Here is a 22,834-nt window from a genome sequence, read left to right as displayed (position 1 = left end):
GGTTTCTTAGTCTATTATTGTATTGTTCATGAGAAAGGTGATACTGATGTACCGTAGTAAAAGAGGTATCGCCTACTATTTGGCAAAACTTTTCATCATGCTCAGTCATGTCCTGCGCATTGTATTGCATTGCTCGGTTGGACGATTAACTAAACCCCTTGCCAGTGTGTCTGTTTTATTCCAGCAGCTTTATTCTTATGTGACTCACAGCCTTTATTTATCCAGAATGTGACTCTGAGCTGTTTGCGTAAATGTGGAGGCGTATCTAATCAAGTGGATTCAGAGTTTATATCTCATATTTACCTACGTATCCGAATGAATATCTCTACAATGGGACTCAGACAAGAGCTCTCGCAGAGCAGTGTGCTGCTTGCAGTAAGTTCCCGCTGGCTTGTGATGTCTTCAAACCAGTCTTGAGCTGTTTGTGTCCTCAACCCAGCCTGAGATATCCCTGCGAGGGATGAAGAAGGGGGGAGTGTGATGAAGATGGAAACAAAGCTGGCTTCTGTGTGTATTTTTGGTGCTGTGATGAAATATGAGAAAGTAGAAAATAACTTTGTAGATGTGTACTGTATCTCAGAGCCAGAACTCCCACATCTGGAGGTACTTGAACTCAACTAAACCAAAATAAATTGAACTGAATTGGACTGAACTAAAAATCTGATGAAATGGAATCGAATAGCATCAAATCAAATCCAGTAAATTTAATTGAAGTGATCTCGGCTGAAGTGAATTGAAGTTGTCAAGATGGGGTCACCGACACTGAGGGCCGGTGAGGTAGAGAGAGCGCGGAGTCGAGGAAACAGAAGCGAGTTGGTCTCCACAGTTTTAGCCACGAGTCTCAGTCCGTTTGAGACAGATTGTAAGTGACAAGCTAATGACTGTGGCCGGTCGGAGCCCGGCAGGCCGGAACACAATTCACAAACGGCACAAGTAAAGAGCCGGTCTCTCTCGCCTGGTTTCTCCCTCTTTACCCCTTTTTTGAGTAGTTCTGTACAGCACACCGAGTGAAAATGCACTCTCAGCTCAGGTATAATTAATTCACCACTGTACTCGTGTTGCCAGAAAACCACTCCTCTCCATTTTCTTGTTTGACATGGCCTTACTTGTTGAGACCATTATTTCCTTTACTGTGTTCTGTGCTAACAGAGTCTCTCTGGAGAACAACTCCATTTGCTTACAAACCAAGAACAGCCAGGTTTTCCCACCTGTCCTGTCTGCTGTTTGGCTTGACTTGTCGAGTACCTAACATTGATAGCCTTTTCCCATTTCTTTCTTTAGTCTCCTGGATGGTAAACTACCTAATTTGGTCCCCATGAAGAAAGGGATTGGCTTTTATTGTTGGCACAGCTCCGTGTACAGGTGTTTCTGTAGCCTCTGATGGCTTTCAGCTTCTGCAGATTAAGTCCGTGAGGCTTAAGGCCTGTGGGGGAGTCTGGGCTGTTGCTGTTGGTCGTGAGACAAGGAGCTGTATTTCCTGCCAGCAGCGGTCTCTAATCTAACAGAGAGATTTTCTGTTCAGCACTTCTATAGGACTCATTAGAGAGCCCTTTACAGGCTTGTTCGGGCAGCCACTTTTGGACAGCAGAGAGTACGCTTGGCTGTGTGTGTGTGTGTGTGTGTGTGTGTGTGTGTGTGTGTGTGTGTGTGTGTGTGTGTGTGTGTGTGTGTGTGTGTGTGTGTGTGTGTGTGTGTGTGTGTGTGTGTGTGTGTTTTTGTGTGTTTGGTTCGCCTATGCTCACATATACCCGGTGTGTGTGTGTGTGTAAGAGTCTGAGTGTCCCACCTGTTCCCACTCACTGGAGCGTTAGCGGATGTGCATGTGAGCACTAGAAGGGCCATAAACTTGCAACTACCCTCAGATGAGTGATATAACCCTGCAGGATAGGACGCATCAGCCACATCCCCTACTGTGTGAGAGCTCCACCTGCTGGCTCTGCTCCCGTCATTCCTCTTTTACCTGACCAAAGAAAAAAGCGTCCATCAAAGCTCAAGCCTATTAGCTTCCTGCAGCCATCTGGTGCTTTTTCTAGATTGATGTATGTGACCGGATCTAAATGAGCCTGTAGAGAGACACAATCATTGAGGTCTTTATTTACTAAAGCGCTCTATGAGGGGAGATGGTATTGATATTTCATTATGAGTCTAATAAAGGTCAGTCTGTATTGAGTTTTCATTAATAGGATTGGTTTGGTGCAGATTAACATGTCTGCGCACTTCATGATGACTTGGAGAGATGGTAAATGACTCCAGATGCTGGCCTCAATGGTTTGACTGATCTAACAATCAACTGCATCCTTCATGACTGAAAAGAGAGTGGGAGGGAACAAGGAGATATAAAGATACACACAGGGACTGGCAGAAGGACAGACAGAGAGATAGACAGATCGAGAACAGACAGGCGGAGAACACCGAGCAACCTAGATGTGATGAGAAAGATAGCGTCAGATCAAAAGAAGCACAGAATGTGAGTTAACAAAGAACACACAATAAACCAGAGGAGAAAAAAAAGAAGAAGAAAGGCACAACTCAAAGAAATGAAAAAGCAAAGACACTGCCATCCAACAGGATGAAACAACTCGCCGACTTTACCTACTAGACCTCTCGGCTAGGTTCGTTCTCATTCCTCCAGGCGGTCCCTGACACCAGTGCCACTGGCTGTCAAGTCCTCACAAAGCATGACCTCGCGGTGAATTTGACGAAACAAGTCTAGCAACAAACGAACATTAGGCTGACGACAGGACGCATTGTGGATGTTGAACAAAGCAGCAGGCCCTATGTGGCGAACACTGGCCTGTCCTTGACGTCCATTCTCTCTGGTTCCCTCACTTTCCTCTGATACAATGGAGGCCTGAGCCAAATGGATTAGTAGGAAGACGAAGAGACCACAAAGCGGAGAAGCTTATACTGTCATGATGGAAAGCACACACACACATGCACTGTGACTCTCTCCAGTGTGTAGTCTAGGGACAGATTGAACTTTCAGAACCATGGACAGCGTCATGATGTTGGAGCAGGGACTCACTGTTTCTTTTTCATCCAGTTGTGTCTAAACAAAGCCTAATGCTTTATGGTGTTTTTGTCATGGTCGTGTCATATTTCAGCGTGTGCTGCCTGGTGCTGCAGTGCGCTCTGGGACGACTCCCTTTCACTGTAACTTGACTAAATAAGGCCCATTCCCCCTCCCGGTATTATCTGCAGCACCATGGCGCATCTTTAAGTGGTGGTGCCTCCATTAAAATGAGTGATGATCCAGGTCTGTTCACACAGCGGAAAGCCAAGACTTTTAGGCAATAATGGATGGGCCTTTTACCAACACACCGCTTTGTCTCTGCAAGTTTGTGTGTGTGTGTTCGTGTGTGCGTATTGTGCTGTTTACCATCTGTTATTGAGCAAATCAGGTTCTCTAAAAGACCCCAGACAATGACTGTGGCTGGTATAGTAGCTAAGGGTTAGGGGATTTTTACTCATGCATTTACTATTTATTCATTTATATGTGTGTCAGTGTGTTCATGTCACATGGGTGAAATATTAATTTGTTGTTTCTTTCTTGTGTCCACACAATCCCTGAGCATGTTTTCTCTTGTTCTGGTTCTTTTTTGCAGAAAGTGTCTCAGTACACCATCATTGTCCAGGCCACAGACATGGAGGGCAACTTGAACTTTGGCTTGTCCAACACGGCCACAGCTCTGATCTCCATTACAGACATCAACGACAACCCCCCAGAACTGACAGTCAGGACGGTGAGTGCAAGACTTTCCCGTGGATATTTTCTTGTTCTGTGTAAGAAACCGTTAGAAAACTACCAGAAGGAGGAAGAACAGGGAGTCTTTTTCTATTGAATTCATGTCTTATGAGATTTATTGTGCAGGAAAAAATGATTCAGATCAAATCAATAATTCAATTAAAAAGATGGTGTTTGTTTGTGCTCCGGGTAATAAAGGTGCTTGTTGGCCATAGACAGAGGACAAAAGCTCTATCTCAGGATTACAGCTGTATTTGTTATTTATTATTTTTTTGCCTCTCTCGGTTGTTTTCCATCATCTTTGTTTGTCTTACTGCCCTTTATTAAAGGAAAATTACCATAAATATCTAATTTTAAGATAATGTGTCTCTAGTTGTTTTTCCATGTCAAGGGCAGGGTTCAAAATATTAATTTAGATAAATGCTGGATGAGGCGCTTCACGTTGAAAGAAGAGGTTTCCATGGAGTCACTAATAGAGAGTATGACTAATATGTCAAAACAGCATGGTCTGATCCTTATTTAGCCACTATGCCACTACACTGCCCCTGAGGTAATGTAGAATAGATTTCTCTTTATGGATACAGCCGACACTACCTGCACAACAACAATCATGTAATAAATGTGCGTTCAGAGGCTTCTGAGAAGAGGTGAATGCTAATACGACAGCTGACAAAGATGTAGAGTAAGAACGGATATGTAAAGAATATCAATTAACACAGAGGCTTATTATAAAAACACTGTCTGAGAACATCATGTGGAGAGACAGGAAGAGGTACTGTGACTGAGTGAGATCGAGAGCAGTTTTGGTGATGGGAGGTCCTCCCCTCCTTCTCTCTCCCCTCCCTCCCTCCCTTCCTCTGTGTTTTCCCTGCCAGCAGGGCCTCTGGTGGCCTGGGTTTGTCTGCAGGCATTTGGCCCTGTTCCCTGAAACCTCCGCACTCCTCTGACAGGAAGCCACTTTCCTATTGCAGTGTATGTGGAGTTGTTTGTTTTTTGAGGGGTTATTGATGAGGAAACAGCGGTTGACAGCAGAAGCTCTGAGCACAAGTGCTGCATACATATGCAACCTTTAAGTTTCTGTTTCTACAGTGCAGCTCCTAGTCTCTATTCTCAGCCTGGCCATAGAACAAAAATCCAACGCTGACCGCAGCCTGACAGACCTAGGCTGGATTATAGCTGCTCTTTATGTGAGCACTTGGATTTCTGAGATTCCAGAGAGAGACAGATGCTGTGTGCAACAGAGCTCAGGGGCAGAGCGAGCAGTGTGTCAGCGTCACACAGTGTGATCCCTGTCTCCTCGGCGGGGCCTTCGTCAGCGTGCATGCCAGTACAGTTCCAGCCGCATGCTCTGATAAGAGCTCCCCAGCTGTCAGGGGTAGAGCTCACCGAACAAGGCTGCCACTCTGCTCAGAACTGCTCTGTCCCCGTCTGTGGCTCTGGCGCCGTCACCGCTCTTCGCTGGGGAGAAGCTCTGGACCAGAGTCCTCCCGCCAGCCAGAAGCGGACATGCTGCGCTTCAACAGACATGAGGAAACACATTGTCCTTGACACACACAGTACACACTGACGAGGGTTGCACAATGCACATACATGTCTGCTTGTGTAGTCGATGAGAAATGTTTGTCATTTCTTCAGGACCTCATTACTTACTTTCTCTGCAACACTCCCATGTAAGAAAAGCAGGTTTGCCTCAGCTTGCCGGTAAAAGAGTGACTACAAAATCTGATGTGTGACTCAAAGATGATAATGAGTTAAAGTGAATAAATACATTTCCGTTCCGTATCTCCTGCACACTGACAACAACACGCTTTCACATGAACATCCCCTGCAAAGAATTGTTCTCCACAAGATGCTTTTTCCGCTGCTTTGTCAATCTCTACTTTTTGTTTTGCTTCCTGCACAAGCAACTAGATTTGTAGTAGTTCAGTAATTATTTGTGTATGACAGACTCGAAGAAAAATTCATTGCTCTCTACGGGTGGCACAGAGAAAATATAAGCACACTAATTAAGTGAAATTGCTTGCAGGCTGATATATTGCATCTAATTTGAAGAAAAAAAGCTAAATGTTTTATTCATCTCACCACATGGGCCTGAATGCACCATGTTAGTGTTATGTTCGCCATTATGTGATAAACAAAAAGACTGTGATACTTGCTACAATCTATCTAATCAAACTATTTAATCAAGTGTATAATACCTTTGCTGAAGTGCGCCCAGCGTCTGTCATTCACCAAACAATAATGAGGAGCAGCCGGAGTGTCGCTTGGAAGACTTGGGCTTGAAAAACTAAACTCCCAGACACACAGGCTGACAGATCTGAATAGAGGGCGGTTTTTAATTCACCTGTGGTGCTGCACACTATTATTGGCTTTCACTACATTTAAGCAGCAGACCACAAAAGAAAACAGCACGATACGTCTGTATAACTAGAACAATAAGGCAGAGGGTATAGATGCGTGTTGCCAGTAGCTGTATCTTTATTTCACAGCTGAAGACATAAGAGCCGTCTTAAGTGGACTGACGTCAGTCTGATATCACTAAGATGCTGTTTTGGAACATTTATTCAACCTAATGTCGTCATTAGCATTTGGTGTTGTTTTCAACGCCCCATGAACGAAGAGAAGATCACATTTAGTCTTGTTGAGCTCTAGCTCTGCCATCTAAAATGGGCCATTTTCATTCGCTGAGTCAGTTCTCAGTAAAAAGGCAGTAGATTTCTCCTGCTGTGCTCTGCACCTTTGATGCAGATTAATTTTTTTCAAAATGATTTTGGGTCTGTACAGCACTGGAGCATCACTAATTTCCCTCGTCTGCGCTGTAGCACAAACGTTTGATGCTAGATGTTTGCACAGTGTAAAACATGAGAGGCAATAAAAGGGTATGACCATGCATAAATGACCCAGTGCAACTGGGATTTGTTTAGAGTTTTGTTTTGTTCATTGATACATGTGAGACACATGGAGAGAGGTCTTTAAATTCTAGCATAAAGTGTCATATGCAAGCTAAAAGTCCTATTATCCCCTGGGAAACCTCTTGTTCACCTGAAATGTGTGCATGTGCTGTTAGTGCATTGACTGGTTAACTTCAGACAGTGACCATGAATCTCAAAACTGAACTTAGCAAAACATTTATGCTTTTGTATCTTACTGTAGCATTTTGGCAATGAAATGTTAGAATATACAAAGTTCTTAGAGGTTTTGTTTTGATCCTGCTCATCCATTTTGCAGACCTTCAGAAGATTTCTATTCAGCCAAGGCCCACACATTAACTAAGATTTGCCTCCAGTAAAACTTTCCTTATTGCTTGTTTACAACAGGCAGAGCACAGAAAGTTTGTATAGAAAGTTGTGTAAAGCCAGAATCTTTAATCCTGACAACACTTTTTGTGACATTACAAGTCAATTTGCCCTGCGTCTTTGTCCATCTTCTCTGTAACTATGAAATCCTTCAGAAATTTGTAGTCTGCGTCTCTAGTGGCTTATCAATACATCCACATTGCTTTGGCGAGAGAGTGGCCATTTTGAAAGCGCCCGCCCCTGCAGCCAGCACTATTGTGTATGCCTCAGAGAGAGCATGTTCCATTTAGCCGTCTCACAGTACGGCCAAACAAGCTTGGGAGGTTTGTGGTGGTGTTTGTGCTAAAGCTTTGGGGTGAAAATAAAATGGAGGAGCCCACACACCAGAGACTGAGAGTGCATATTTAATTTGTTCTGTGCTTATCAGCCTGGTTGTACTGCAGGGGATAGGAGGAGAGGAGGAGGAGAGGAAGAGGAGAGAGAGGAGAGGAGAGGAGAGGAGAGGAGAGGAGAGGAGAGGAGAGGAGAGGAGAGGAGAGGAGAGGAGAGGAGAGGAGAGGAGAGGAGAGGAGAGGAGAGGAGAGGAAAGGAGAGAAGAGAGGGAGAGAGGAAGAGAGGGGGAGAGGAGGGAGAGAGGAGAATCGGGTGGTTTGGACACGGCTTCAATCCCACGGTGATGAAGCCATTAAAGTGAACAGCAGCTGGCAGACACACACCATAAACAAGTTAACGCTTCACAAGAGGAAACACAGATTATCGTCTGACAATGAGAGCTTTTAGTGTGTGTGAGTGTGTATGTGTGTGTGTGTGAGTGTATGAGTGTGTGTGTGTCTACCTTTCAGTGCCCATCCCACTGTAGCCAGATAAATCCCTATAGAGAGAGAGACATGTATCCTATTCCGCTGTAAATTCTTCTCCGGGCTCTGCAGCTGTCACCAAGTTTCCTCCAGAGTTAGTTCAGAGGGGAGTTGTCTCAGATTGCAGTATAATGAAGATCATTACCCAAAGATTATTCCTATCGCTGCCTTAATTACAGTACTTATCTAATTGCTTATTAAAACCTAGATTTGGTGAATGCACAGAACCTAAATTAAATGGGTAAACACTTAATTGAACAAATCCATTAGTTCAGATAAAGAGTTTCATATGAGCAGACATGGCGTGGAATAAGAGACTGCATTAACATAATGCAAGCTATGATTCTCTATTATCCACAATTAAATAAATATGTCTCCTGGAGTCTTCTTCTCTTCCTCTCCTATCTTTCTAATTCCTCCTCCATTTGTTTTGCTACCACTGTTTTGTTGTAATGAGCATTATTGGCATGACCCTAAAAGCAGTTTGTTTTCCTAATCACAATTACACAAAACACTCAAAGATTAATGACGGCATCGGCAAATGTTTAAAATCTCTATAAATCACCTTATTAACATGCATTAGCCGACTGCTGGAACAACATCAGCCTAATGTTTTCCCTCCCACCCTTCCCCTTCACCGCCTCCACCTCCTCTCTCATCCACCTTCCCCCTCACCCTCCTCCTCCCCCTCCCACACTCGCTGTAGTTTTCTGGGGAAGTGCCAGAGAACAAGGTGAACGTGGTGGTGACCAACCTGACAGTGGTGGACAGAGATCAGCCCCACAGCCCCAACTGGAACGCCGTCTACCGCATCGTGAGCGGAGACCCCACCGGACACTTCACCATCCGCACCAACCCCATCACCAATGAGGGCATGCTGACGGTGGTCAAGGTAAAAAAAAAAAAAATGAAGCTGTTTGTTTTGCGTCTCTCTCTCTCTCTCTCTGCACCCATCCTAATTAGCTCTTTTAGTATCAAAGCAACAATTGCTCTCCATTGTTATTCAACGCTGCATCATGTTTCCACCTGCTATGAAGAGCCAGATGCTGATGACTTGAGTACTTTGGTTTCACAATGTTTTCAGAGAATTATGTCATTTCTCAAATTGGTGCACAGTTAGAAACAAATCTTGCAATCAGCTACACTAATTTTCCACCAATCGCTCATTATTTTCCTTTGTGTGTGCGTGTGTCTCTCTCCTCTCTTCTAGCCGGTGGATTTTGAGATGAACCGTGCCTTTATGCTGACGGTGGTGGTGTCCAACCAGGCCCACTTGGCCAGCGGCATTCAGTCCTCCCTGCAGTCCACGGCGGGAGTCACCATCTCAGTTCAGGATGTGAACGAGCCTCCCGTCTTCCCTGTCAACCCCAAGATGATTCGCTTTGAGGAGGGTGTGCCCGCAGGCACCACGCTCACAGTGTTCGCTGCCCAAGACCCCGACCACTTCATCCACCAGATTGTCAGGTACAGTTCTGACACAGCCACCTTCAAATGCTGAAATATATTTTTAAAAATGCAATAAAAACAGGCTGTAAACACCAGGTTTACATATGTATTATAAGTTGATGTGGTAAGTTTGTTCACAAAACAGTTATTATTATTTCCACATTCAGTTATTAGCAAATCCAGCAGATACAGTATGGAGCAACATTACCATTCTCCTCATGTATTATGTATTTCAAAAAGTTGAATATTTACTCTCGTTTTGCCCTTTTGGTCTACACCAACTGGTGAAATAAATGTCTTTTAGCTGCTTAATACCCCACTGTGGTCACCAGGTAACAGTAAAGTCAAGTCAGTAAAGGGTACTGAGAGTGAACCACAACCTTAAAAGTTGTAGGTTGTAAAAACCAACACAAGGGACTGAAATATACTAAAATGCTCCATTTAACAGAGAACTGGATGATAACTCTGTTGGTTTGTACCTAAAAGCCACTTCTCTCCCCTATGCAGGCTTTTGATCAATTGTTGACATGAAATGATGATTATAGCAGTTTTAAGGAGGTATTAAAACAGATTATTTTCCATTAACTCATATTGTATCTATTCAGTATTTCAGTATCTTATTCAATTCTATATTATTTCTTACCCAGTCTCAAGCTGCCTCTATATAAATCATAACTTCTGTAAATACATTCAACATCCAAGGATGCACAAGTGTCAAATGATAAAGAAAAACCTTACAAACAGACATCAAGTTCCTTTCATTCCCCCAGATTTGTTTTTTCATTTCTTTAGATGCTCATGCGACCTTCCCCTACAGTACATGCTTCAAGTTAACAAGTTGTTATGAATGTTTCCAGTGTATTTAGATGGAGATTTTTAGATATATCTCACAATTAAGGACTTGTGTGTGTCAGCTGTCCAAGAGAGGAGTGAAGCACATGCACTGTAGAGGGGTATTTTCCAATATTTTGTCCACCCCCGTCCCTCCCTCTGTCACCAATGTTTAATCAGTGCTGGACAGTTACTTCACAGTTTATGCCTCTTCCGTGACATTCTCCACTGACCCCCCACCCACATCCTGAGCTCCAGTTACCTCCCCGTTGCCAGGCGACTGGCGTGAAGAGGTCATCCTGTAATGAGTTGGACACTGTCTGCCTGCCCTCCTTAGATCCCTGTCTTCTCCTTCTCTTCCTCCTCATTGATCGCTCCCTCCATCCCTCCTAACTGGGATGACACACAGCGGGCATCGTGCCATCCCGGCATCGACCTTGTGCGACAGAAACTCCCACATGTCCACTAAGGTCCAGCGGCACCGTTCCGCTCCATCTGCCATCTCCAACGAGAGATAGATTTTTCTTAATGTCAGCGAGACGGCCTCTCTCACAGAGGAACCAGGAAAAATGTTACTGAATTGATAGCAATGGGGTTAGTTGGGGATGTACTCCTATATGCTCTGTACAGAGGACTGAGCAATATCCACATCCCAGGTGTCTTCTTCTGAAAGGACGTGTCATGCAAAGTAAAGGGGCTGAGCTCTTCTCTCCATTGAGAGAAGCGTCTCATCTTTTACTCCATTTTCTGTCATCCCTCCCTCCCTCTTGCCTCCTGCTAACCCCGTCCCTTCCTCTGTCAGTCTCTGTCTCTGTTATTTGATGGGAACTCAGAGCCGCTGTCTTCTCCGGCACAGCATGCCACGCAGACGTTCAGCTCATAGTCAGACAGCCTCATCTTTGTGGCTGTTGTATTTCTTTCTGGTGACCTTACTTGAACCCCGGGACAGTATTCGCACAAAAGACCCAGAAATGCACAAACGTAGACTCACAAACATGCACATAGGCTCGCACAGAGGAGGAGTGAAAGGCCTGTACTGTGTGTGAGCAGTAGATGGGACGGGAGCCAGTTTGTGTATTATTTTTATGTTTATAATGAGTTCCTTGCCTTTTCTCTCTCAGGAGCAAAGCAACAAGAAGATGATGTGACACTGAGCCTGTTTGCCAGCTGATTTCACTCTGAGATGTGATTTAAGTGGCAACAGGAGCAATTAACATGTGTTTGTTTGTATGTTTTAGCATTTCTTTCCTTGTTAGGGTGAGAAAATTAACCCTGGAATCTGAGGAAGATTTTTTTTTTTTCTTTCATAAACAGCCAAAGCAGTCCTCATGAGTATAGTAAGACACTGCACTCTGTCAGGTGCAGACACACTAACAACAGTGAGAGGTGACATCTTGTTGGCACAGGAAGGAGATGAGAGCACGTGACATGCCTTGTGAACACCACAATCTCAACTGCAGGGCAATTAACGCTTCATGACAACGTCTTGCATGAGAAATCATATTTATCACCATCTGTTTATTACGTTTTCTCAAAAAGGAAACTGTTTAAAATATCATAGATGGAGTTCGAGGTTCCTGTCTCCTTCTGTTGACTGTGTACCAGTGCAGAGGTGTGCATCTTTAGCCGGAGGTGGAATTAGTTTTCTCTGTGCCCGTGAGGCTCTGGCTAACTAGTGTCAGCCTCCAATGCGCTGCTTTCATTAAGCCCCGTATCCCACTCATCACGTTTTCCAGCGATTACTCTCACTTCTAGAAACGTGGCGATAAACTCCCTCATTTTTCTCACTCCCTCTGCCTGTCTCTCTCACCCCCACCGCCTGTCACCACAGTGACACGCTGACCATCTCGCTGCCGGTGAAACTTCTTGCTTGTCTACAATTAACCATTTCTAACTAGAGATGAGAGTTAGGCACTTCCTACGCTCCAGTCAGACGTAAAGACTCGTCATGGTTGTTAATGGGATATATGGACCTTAATTCCAGCTGTCACTTTCCACTCCGTTGATGTATCGACCGGTGACAGTGATGAGAGTTGCCGTGGCGGCTGTGTGGGTACAAAGAGCAGCGAAGTTGTTAAGAGCGTTGCCTGGCTGTTCTGCATATGGGTTCAGGTTTTCATCGGTCTTCATGCTAATGAGCTGCTGTTATGATAAGCTCGGTGAACATATGTTCCGCTCTCCATGTCACTGTAATATTTCAAAGGTGCTTGGCTGGTATTGCTTATTATGGTAATGAACATTGAACCTGATAATGGGCACTTCCACAAATAAAAGGCTCAGAGCTGCTGGAATTCAAGAAACAGTTTGGCTGCAAAAGTTCATTTCTGGACTATGTTGGTATTTAATGAACCTTCTGTCTTTTTGTGTCTGTGGGTCTGTCTGTGTGTGTGTGTGTGTGTGTGTGTGTGCAGGTACTCCAAGCTGTCAGACCCAGCAAACTGGCTGAAGATCAACAGGACCAATGGTCAGATCACCACCATGGCCCTGCTGGACCGAGAGTCCATGTACGTTAAAAACAACGTGTATGAGGCCACATTCCTAGCATTCGACAATGGTAAGTCTGGTAAGTCAGGATGAGTGTGTGTGTCGTTGTGACTTTGATTCAGAGAAATGGCCAATAGAGGCACATTTGCCACATTAATAACCAGTGTAACTATAGGGGCGGCAGTGTGTGTTGGTCCATCACTATGATACAGAGATGCCATGAAATTAGGTTCAGACATTCATTGTCCCCAGAAGATGCGGGTCCTAAAGGTCCCTCAACTTTTCCTGTAGTGGACACCGTGAAAGGTTTGGAGAAATATTGGATGGACTGATCCTGTAGGTGTTCTTTTGTGTGGGTTTGTGTGTGAGGTTCACATAAATAGCTGAGATAGATCCTGTTCAGCCGGGTCCCACTTAGGAGATTCACAGGAGACCAGCATGTGCACAGGGTCACCAGTAAAAATATATTTCTAATGCATTTTAAAAAACACCCACTAGACCAGAGCAGATGTTGTACTGTCACTTGTTTCCCTTGACATCAGAGTGTAGGTGTAAGCTTTTTCACTCGCCTCAGCACATCTCACCTCAACAGTAAAGAAATAATATAAAGTAAAGTAATAATTTATGTTGTTTTGTTGTCTGTCTTGTCACTTTATTTGGCGGAGGCTAATGCCTGTTTACACAAGTCTAATGGACGACGTGATTTAGCTCTAATAAACTCATTATGACAAAACAGAGGCTGATTTACTACCACATTATTGTTTTAAAATCCTATAAAGCAACATAAAAGCAGAACAAACAGATTTTTCACAGCCTGTGGAGTGGATGAGCCATAAGCATACACAGCGCACTGTATATAAGTAAGCACAGGCGGTCAGTGCCCTGTGTCCCTGTAGAAGATAAAACTCTCAGAATAAAACCTGTCAATGAGGGTCATGAGTATCATCCTAAGAACTGAGACAGTGTACGCAGCTAAAGAACTAAAGCACTACAAATAAATGTGCTTGCTCTCTGTGTAAGTAGGTGGGACCCAGGTGTTTTTACCCCGGTGAGAAATGAGGAATTGGTTGCCCCGAAGCACACCAACTTAAGTTGAAAGTGTTGACTGCCTATTGATTCTGGAGCCCAGTGTCAACAAGGGGATATATTCCACTTTGATTGAAATTCTCTTTACTTATTCTATTCAAGCGAAGCGTAAGAAGCAACAAAGCACCCAGCCAATCATAACCGACAAGACGGTCGATGGGCCTTGGGACCCAGGGCAACGGACCTTTACATAGTTGATGCACCAAGTTACTGTCTGATAGAGGGAAAGAAGTTGAAATCCAACACTGATGAGCAACTGTGGTGAACTATCTGTGCTGCACTGCATCAGTAATTTAGTCCAGCTAGCTGACAGTCTGTGTTCAGGGGGTTGTCAACTGAATATCACGGCCACAATATATCACTGCAGTCTGTTTGTTCAACAGAGCAGCACACATATTTTCTTCATCCGTAGTTTGGGGCTTGTAATGTTATTATGTTATGTTATGTATTAATTCAAGCGCAAGTGGAAACCTATAGTGACAAAATGAATAAACTGGCACTGAGGGAGAAGGAGGGTTAATGACTAAATGTGTGCATTTTAATCAAACAACTGACGTGTGAAGAGTTTGTCAGGTTTATTCAGTGGACCACAGCGTATTATATTGAACATTGGTTGTATGTGATTTTTTCAGGCATTGGACAAATATCATGATATTGATTTTACCCATATGACCTCATTCTGCTGCCTTAACTGGTTGCGTTGAGGCTAATTCTTCATATATTGCTTTGCACATGGCTGTAGGCACTACACCGTCCACTGGGACCGGCTCCAGTCCCCCGCAACCCTCAACAGGATCAGCAGCATAGCTCATGATTTAGATGGATATATACAGCACACTGTAACCTTACAACTCGTCATATATTAGAAGCAGCTATGTTGCGTGTGTAAAATCATAATCTTCAAAGTACCTTGTAGCTGTGGGGTAAATTATGTGTAGTGGATTCTTTTCTCCACATATGCCCATGTCAATTGTTACATCAAAGTGTGATTAGTGCATGAAAATCATGACATCACTTATTTCCAACTGATTCCCATTAAGTTTTAACCACTGAGCACGAACAGAACAGCAGGATTACATCACATATGAAATAACCCAAACAGCTGCTAAGTGTAACAAGCTGATTGTGAGGAAAAAAAGGGCCTTTCATCAACAAAAACATAAAGAAATTTAAAGAAATGTTCTCTTATCATTCCATCAGTCAGGGGTTTTAAACAGTCCAGACATTAAATATTTATATTTGCACTTTAGTTCAGCCCCATTACTAATGTTTTCACTGCTTTTGTTGGTCGGCCTCAACTTGCACTGACTCGTAACAATAACTTTGAGTTTGTGTTCCTTTTTGAAAACAACTTGAACGTGGTGCACTTAAAAAACAATGAGGCGCTTACTCCCAGCACCATGATGAACAGAATCAGCAGAAACAGCGGCTGAAAAACAATATTTATCAGTCAGTGTAAGTGCAGTTTATTTACTGTGTCTGCTGTAATCAAAGCACATTAGAGGTTTTGTTCTTAGTGCATAAAACATCACAAATGTTTCTCCCTGAACCCGATTCGGTTCTGTTCTGGTCATGAGTCATGGAAAAAACCTCTGAGTGTGTTATGATGAGCTTGTGTTGTTGGATTCAGCGAAGGGTTCGTGTCCGAGTCTGCTCCCAGTGGCTTTGCAGAGAGCAGATAACAGAAATCTTTATGTGAGCATTGTCCTCTCCAATATGAGTCGAGCCTCAGCCTTTTCAGAAAGCAGCCAGTTCTGAACACAAGGACTGAAACATTATGTCTTTTCATTTGTTCTGGCTGTTTTGTTTGGGTGCTCCACTACAAATGTATACGGTATTGTTCCTCCACTTTCAGCCTCTCTGTAAACAAAACATTTTTTATTCCCAGTTGTTTCTCTGCTTGTACGCCTCATTTTCTCTCTCCTACACATGAATCAGCTGGAAAAATGTCACAGACATGCAAGTATTGTTTTGTGGCCCTCTGAAGCTTTCTCATCACACTCCCTCTTCCTGCCTCCTGCTCCACCTCCACTTATTTCATCTTCCCTCTTCTACCTAACCATTATTCTTCCCTTTCCATCGTTAACATTATCTCACCATCTCCTCCTTCTCTCTATCCTCACCCCCCCTCCCTTCAGGTTCTCCTCAAGCCAGTGGGACAGGAACCCTCCAGATCTACCTGATCGATGTAAATGACAACGCTCCAGTGCTGATTCCCCGGGAGGCCCAAGTGTGCGAACGTGCACGCCCTAACTCCAGGGTCAACATCACTGCAGCAGACGCTGACGCTGACCCCAACGTGGGGCCCTTTGTCTTCGAGCTGCCATATTTTCCCTCCAGCGCTCGCCGCAACTGGACCATCTCCAGGCTGAGCGGTAACTAAGCGCTCTACGTTGTCTTTAACACAGCTAGAATTCAAGATGTGAACCCGTGTGGTGTAAAAAATGGGACGTACGGAGGAATGACATATGACCATTCAGCATCCTGAGGTGAATTAAACCATAAACTAAACAGATGTGATGCAAAACCCCTCTGCAGCATAACAGGGGCCATCAATCGGGGGACCGGGGCTCGCTCTAAGCTGTGAGAGAAGTCCAAGTTTAACAAAATGTCTCACAAAGCTCGCAGTGAGAGACACGGGTGCCATCCAGTGCTGACGTATCATCTCGGCTTTGTGATAAATGAGATCCATTCATCTCTCTGTCCCCCGAGCAACCGATCTGTCACCAAATCCACCCAGATGGATGTGTCACAGCAGTTGTCTTGAGGACAAATCTGATCATATACCTGGATTCCTCTCCCATCGAGGCTCTTGTCTTAGCTTGACTGAGTGATAGATGCTGAAGGTTACACACATTCCTTTTTCTTTTTAATGCCGCCTTGCATACATGCATGTCAGAATGATTGCTGACAGTTTGTTTGGTTGCAGCTTTTATTTTGTGTGTCATTCACTCATACCTACGCACGAGGACACGATATCCTGCAGTAAAGAAAATGTAATTTCTCTGCAGTACACTGTCTAATCTTGTTTTCCCCTTCTTCTTCCTCTCCTCCTTCTCTATGTCTTTTCCCCTCCCACTCACTGCTCTCCTTCTCTTAACGCTTCTTCTCGTTCCACTCTCCCCATCTCTGATGCTACCTCGCTCCCTCCCAGGTGACTATGCTCAGCTCAGGCTAAGGATTCCTTACCTGGACCCAGGTATGTACGAGATCCCCGTCATCGTGTCGGACTCGGGGAACCCTCCTCTGTCCAACCGCTCAGTGATCAGAGTCAAAGTTTGTCCCTGTGATGATAACGGGGACTGCAGCGCCACAGGAGCTGTAGCAGCAGCCGGCCTCGGCACCGGGGCCATCATCGCCATCCTCATCTGCATCATCGTGCTGCTCAGTGAGTACAACGCGGAGGAACAGTCGAAGCTAAACACGTCTACATGAGCTTATTTTCATCTGTTATACAACATGAAAGTGACAGAATTTAGTGCTGCTCATAAACCGAATCCTTCGTCAGCTTGTGTTTGCTATAATGTCATTTCTTTTTCCCACAGTTCTGGTTCTGCTGTTTGTGGTGTGGATGAAGCGCAGAGAGAAGGAGCGGCAGGCGAAGCCCCTGCTGATCGACCCCGAGGACGATGTCAGAGACAACATCCTCAAGTACGATGAGGAGGGAGGAGGAGAGGAGGACCAGGTACCCTTTGTAGCCAGTAAATATACTGTACCAAAGGCACAGTGAGCTGTGGCGTCTTGTGGTGTTTTCTCGCTCTTATACAGGGTATGGACTGACTAGATAGAAAAGATTAGATAACTAATGTCCACAAGGGTGAGAGTCACCCATATACTCTGTGAGGTGGCTCACAGTAACTCAGGAGTCTGTGGAGCTACTGTATAAATGAAAACAATACTTAGAGTGGTTATTGCTCCAATGTATGATTATTTCTTTATTATCAAACAATCTGCCAGTGATTGTCTTGATTTGTCATTGAAAATAGGGTTAGGGAATACATAAGATAAGATGTTCAAGATAAAGCATTGCCATTTACAGTTATTTGGGGATTACAACACAAATGTCAGAAACATGCTTCACATGTGAAGCACAGTAACTCCAAACTTCTAGATTTGTCTTCCTCCAAAACATCTTGGAAGTCAGACCTCTTATAGACTCAGATATATTAAAGATACCTTGGTCTGTGTGACCTTAGATACACAGCTTTAACATTTTCAGACCAGTTCAATTTTATGACAGTGTGAGGATAATTTCAAACTGCTAATTATTCCTGTAAATTGGTGTTCCTGCCTGTTTCTGCTTTCAAAGCTCAGTAATTAGCTCCTTCACGTTGATAAAATAAAATTCCACGAAAGTGAGACACAAAATTAGAGCATGTACCACAGTTTCAAAATTAGCCATGAACACGACTTGGCAAGCTGGACCGCAGAGTGGGAACATATTTTTCGCAAAGCGAGCGAGTGTGTTTTTCAGGCAACAATCTGCCCTCTGCCCTTCGACAAGTACTGGGGCTGAAACGCTGTTTGGCTTGAATTCCACAACTCTGCAGCTCTTTTTATATGATGAACCCTTTTTCTGCTCAGAAATGGATGTGAACAATTTTTTAGTTATAAATTAACTGTACACCACGCACCCTTATTTAATGTTTTTTTTACATAAATAAAAACAATGATTTTGAACGCCATCATCTTTGATTAATTTAGAGATGTAATTAATTATGCCCTTTTGGATACCTGCTGTTTTCCAACACCCACACACACATTAGGTATCTCGTACATCAACACACATTAACATCACATGGCTGCAGTGCATAAAAGCATATAATCGCTCTGAAGCATCTGGGTGAGGATTTAGTAGGTGTAGTGTAGTCATCAGCTGCAGGAGAGCTGCTCATCAACAACCTGCTCTACATATTAACAAAATACAGTTAAACTTCAACTCACTTCAACAGTTGTAAACAATAGATTTGTATTAACAGTGCTGTTTGTCTTTTATGTACCATTTAGTTTCAAAGTTGGCAATGAATGTAAATTGAACAGCGAGCACACTGTGCCGTCAGTATAATTTGCACATAAATATGAGCAGACTGATGCCGCCTGTGTGTGTCTGTGTGTGTGCGTGTGCGTGTGCGTGTGCGTGTGGGTTCCTGAGAGAGAGAGAGCGTTGACTAGTATTACAGACGGTGCAAGAGCTCCACATGCTTTCAAAGTAACAGAACAGTAAAGAACAAGGCTCCTGTTTCTCTTGATTTAATTTACTTCTATAAGAATCTAATAGTAACTTAAAGTATTCAGTAATATTTGATCTATTTCAGTGTTTTTTTTTATCATTTCAGACTGCTATAATGTTTTTCACATTTTTTCACACTATGGCTCGTGTCCTAGATCGATTTCCTAGTTCTAAGCGGGGGTAGGGTGTTCACACTGGGAAATGTACAAAACATATCAATACAGAAGTCAACTCAAAGCAGGCAGCCTGATGCATTAGATATGTACTGAAGGGTTGGTTTTTGTTTTTCAGTGTGTTTTTGATTAATCCACACTGAGACACATAAAGGAAATGGAGGATCTACTATAGGCTGAAAAATAGAAAGAACTCGGTTAAGTGGAAGTTTGACATCACCGATGTTTCAAATGTTGTGCTGTTTCCTGTCACTATGTCTAAATATTGGAACTTTACACTTTACTTTGTTACACTGTGACAAACCAATGTGAGTCTACATTGTCTAGAATAAGTATGTAACAAGGATTTGGGACCAGCTGAAGCCAGCAGCAGCAGTGCACATTTACAAAGGAGCTCAAAGGTTCCTCTTTTTTTTCTTTTTTTTTAGAAAGTCCTATCCAAAGATTTCACAGCAGGTCAGTGCTGAGCCTTCACACACTTTAGGAACACACATCAAAGTGTGAGCGACAGTGAGGGCGCACAATGAGACCTGACCGGGAAATAAAAGTTGAAAACTGAGCCTGATTACAGTCTCAACTCCTGCAGTTTAGAGAAACAGGTGTGAAACAGGAAATGTTTAGATAATGAGGATGATGATTTTTTTTTTTTTCACTATCAAACTGACTCTCAGTTTTTTCCTCCATGGCGTTCATCCAGGACTATGACCTGAGCCAGCTGCAGCAGCCCGAGTCTCTGGACCACATCATCAATAAGCCTGCGGGGGTGCGCAGGGTGGACGAGAGGCCTGTGATCACTGAGTCGCAGTATCCCGTCAGACCCAGTCTGCCCCACCCCGGAGACATCGGAGACTTCATCAACGATGTAAGACGGAGGATGGAGTTGGTGTTTCTTTAATGGTTTAATGGTTAACAGATTGATTATTTGTAAATATTCATAAAGGATAATAGGGATCAATCTTGTTTTCTCCACGACTGAATCCTTGTCACTGCTGGAAATACTGTATTTGGCCACTGAACGCAGCTCAATGTCTGGCTCAGAAACAGCATCCAGGGCATCATGGGACATTAAAAGCCTGAAGGGTGGATGAGCCAGATAGGAAGAAATTTACTGCAACATTTACAGTCTGGCACACAGCACCTGTTAGTTTGCGAAAAACAACACCTCCATTATATTGTTGGTGAAGCACAGCAGCTGGCCTCGATCCAGTCCGAAGACTATAGACCGTCCTGATACAGCGGGTCGGACCACACACACACACACACACACACAGAGCAGTAAGGGAGTATCCTACTGTGCTGTAACTCAGAGCAGAGGGGTTGAAGATCTTTTCTGCCTTTCTTGTCTTTGCCTCTCCAGGGTCTCAGGGCGGCAGACAACGACCCCACGGCTCCTCCCTACGACTCCCTGCTGGTGTTCGACTACGAGGGCAGCGGTTCAACTGCCGGCTCCGTCAGCTCGCTCAACTCCACCAGCTCAGGGGACCAGGACTACGACTACCTCAACGACTGGGGCCCTCGCTTCAAGAAGCTGGCCGACCTCTATGGAGGAGGAGACGACGACTGAGAGCGGAGCGGGGGGGCTGGGCTGGGCGGGGCTGCGGCGGGGGGTCGGGAGAGGCAGGGTCGGATGGATGGATGCTCCCGGTAACCACAGGCAGGGGCCGAGAACATGACGCGGGCTCCGTGGTAGACGACGTGTGAGGAACGGACCCTTAACATGGGCTGGTGTTAGTTTGCTCAAAGCAACCAAGCCTGCAAACATGAATTCTGCTGCAACGCAACTGTATTCTGGCTTTATATTTTTTAGTGGCGAGTTTGTAGTGTGATGTTTCTTTTTTTTTTTTTTTGTTCTCTCACCTTGCTGGACCTGGAGTCGTCTCGGGACAAATCAAGGAAGTCGTGAGAGACACGAGTAGTGAAGTTGTGCTTTGATTGATTGTTAAAACAAAACCATCTCTTGCTTTAGTCTCACACTGAAGAGAATGTTTTTTTGGGGAAGATGCTCTCTGACTCTCTCTTTCACTGTCAACTTGAATTTCCTTAGAACAGAAGCACTGTCATTTTATAAAGTGCCTTTTGTGGTGTGTTTTTGTATCAGACTCCTGCTATCTCAGGATCGGTTGCCATTCGTGCAGTACAGTGGAGGCAGGTTCTCTCGTCGGCCCCCCTGCGCTCCTCAGACCAGCCCTGCCTGTCGCTCTCCTCTCCCTCCCACAGTGGTGCAGACGAACAACCGCAGCAGCCAGTCCCAGGAGGGAAGGACACAACCAGGGCGGACTATTGGACATCATAACCCAATCAATTCTGGCCTAAAAGACGCTAATGAGAGTCGTTTTGGTCGAAAGGCAACCCTCTTCTCCAAGGACCTGCTCAGTTTGACTTTCACAAGCATCACCTGTTAACACAACTACAGCGACACACTGACATTGTGTGAGACCATTTTTATATATGTGGGGGTTTTCTAATTTAGTGGAGAATGCCTGCCTTTCCTCTGTGGACTCATGAGTTTAGGAGCCTTTATGTTGAGACGCTTGCCTGCCATGTACGGTTTTGTGTTGCTTTCTCCACAGTGTAAAGCTTATGTAGGCATGATCTGATTAGTCAGACAGTGTAAGAAAGTTGAACTGGAAATGACTAGGAACAAAGGCATTTGAGAGAGATTTTTTTTGTTTTTTGTCGCCTTGAACATTCCCGTTTTTTATAGGCCAACGAAACTATTAAAAGGTGCATGATTTTTTTTTTTCAAAAAAATGTTTTACTCAAAGCACTTGTTACTATGTGGTGAGAATGTGAAAATAGTCAGCAGAAACTATATGAATATACTCTGTATAAAGACACTGAGAAAATAAAAATACTGTAAGATACCTATTTTTGAAGTATTGATGACATAAACGTTGCTGCTCTCTTTCTCTGGCTCTTCATTGGGCCTAGGGGATTTTTTGGCCTGTTCATTTTTAATATGTGGATAGTTTTGTTTCTTTGTCTTTTGTTGAAGCATAATTCCATTTTTAAAATGCCTGCTTATTCATTTTTCAGTTCAGTTTTCCTTCTTTTTTTATTTCTAAAAATGCTGTTACACTCCTTTTATATATAAAACACAGCCTTCCCCTCTCACTCTGTATTGTCTGACGGATGTGTTCTTCCTGTTGGCCTCTGGCCCCAGGGCAGTGGAGGGTTCATTAGCCATGCCTGCTGATAGTTGTTATATTATTCAGTGTATTGAAATTCTTTTACTCATTCATCTAGATACTGGATGTGTGCTTTAGAAAATAAACAAGACATGTTTTGAAAACGTGCCATCTTTTTCTGAATGTTCCCTCCTCACATCGTGATCAGGTCGTGATCATGCCGCGTTGGTTCGGTGATTTCAAATATAACTCCGTGGTCATTATTCATCACTGACGTGTCCCAGATAACTTAAAGTTAAAGCCACTGTGTGTTGGATTTTAATATTTCTACCATTTGTGCACAGCATTGGCAATGCACCAAGTGTGGTCGACAGCAGCGCTGATGGTAAATGGGCCGAAAACAAGAGACAGTGCATCACTCTTCAAGTTGTTTTCCACAAACACTTACACCATCAGAATCATTTGAAATATGCTAAAATCACATTAAAATTCAACACACACTGGCTTCATATTCACTAGTTTTCCCTCTGTATTTGTTCATGAAATGACTGGTTTGTG

The 22,834-nt window shown here is 43.9% G+C and overlaps 1 protein-coding gene across 3 annotated transcripts in view; it reads left to right on the top strand.

The window, feature by feature from the left end:
• cdh4 (cadherin 4, type 1, R-cadherin (retinal)) overlaps positions 1-22,440 on the top strand; it is a 192,765-nt gene extending 170,325 nt beyond the window's left edge. For 2 of the 3 annotated variants that reach the window (XM_085776206.1, XM_085776208.1), the window contains 9 exons: positions 3,606-3,743; positions 8,605-8,790; positions 9,109-9,362; positions 12,587-12,738; positions 15,884-16,120; positions 16,900-17,133; positions 17,291-17,430; positions 19,846-20,010; positions 20,506-22,440. In XM_085776206.1, coding sequence (XP_085632332.1) covers positions 3,606-3,743; positions 8,605-8,790; positions 9,109-9,362; positions 12,587-12,738; positions 15,884-16,120; positions 16,900-17,133; positions 17,291-17,430; positions 19,846-20,010; positions 20,506-20,712 — 1,713 coding nt within the window. In that variant the 3' untranslated portion in view covers positions 20,713-22,440. The remainder of the gene's footprint in view (positions 1-3,605; positions 3,744-8,604; positions 8,791-9,108; positions 9,363-12,586; positions 12,739-15,883; positions 16,121-16,899; positions 17,134-17,290; positions 17,431-19,845; positions 20,011-20,505) is intronic. The other variant, XM_085776207.1, reaches the window with a different exon arrangement.
• Positions 22,441-22,834: the final 394 nt, after the last annotated feature.

This window comes from Trachurus japonicus, chromosome 5 (genome assembly GCF_045865225.1).
Source record: "Trachurus japonicus isolate A0001 chromosome 5, Traja_1.0".
Taxonomy (NCBI): Eukaryota; Metazoa; Chordata; class Actinopteri; order Carangiformes; family Carangidae; genus Trachurus; species Trachurus japonicus.
This window is presented reverse-complemented; position numbering and strand designations above follow the sequence as displayed.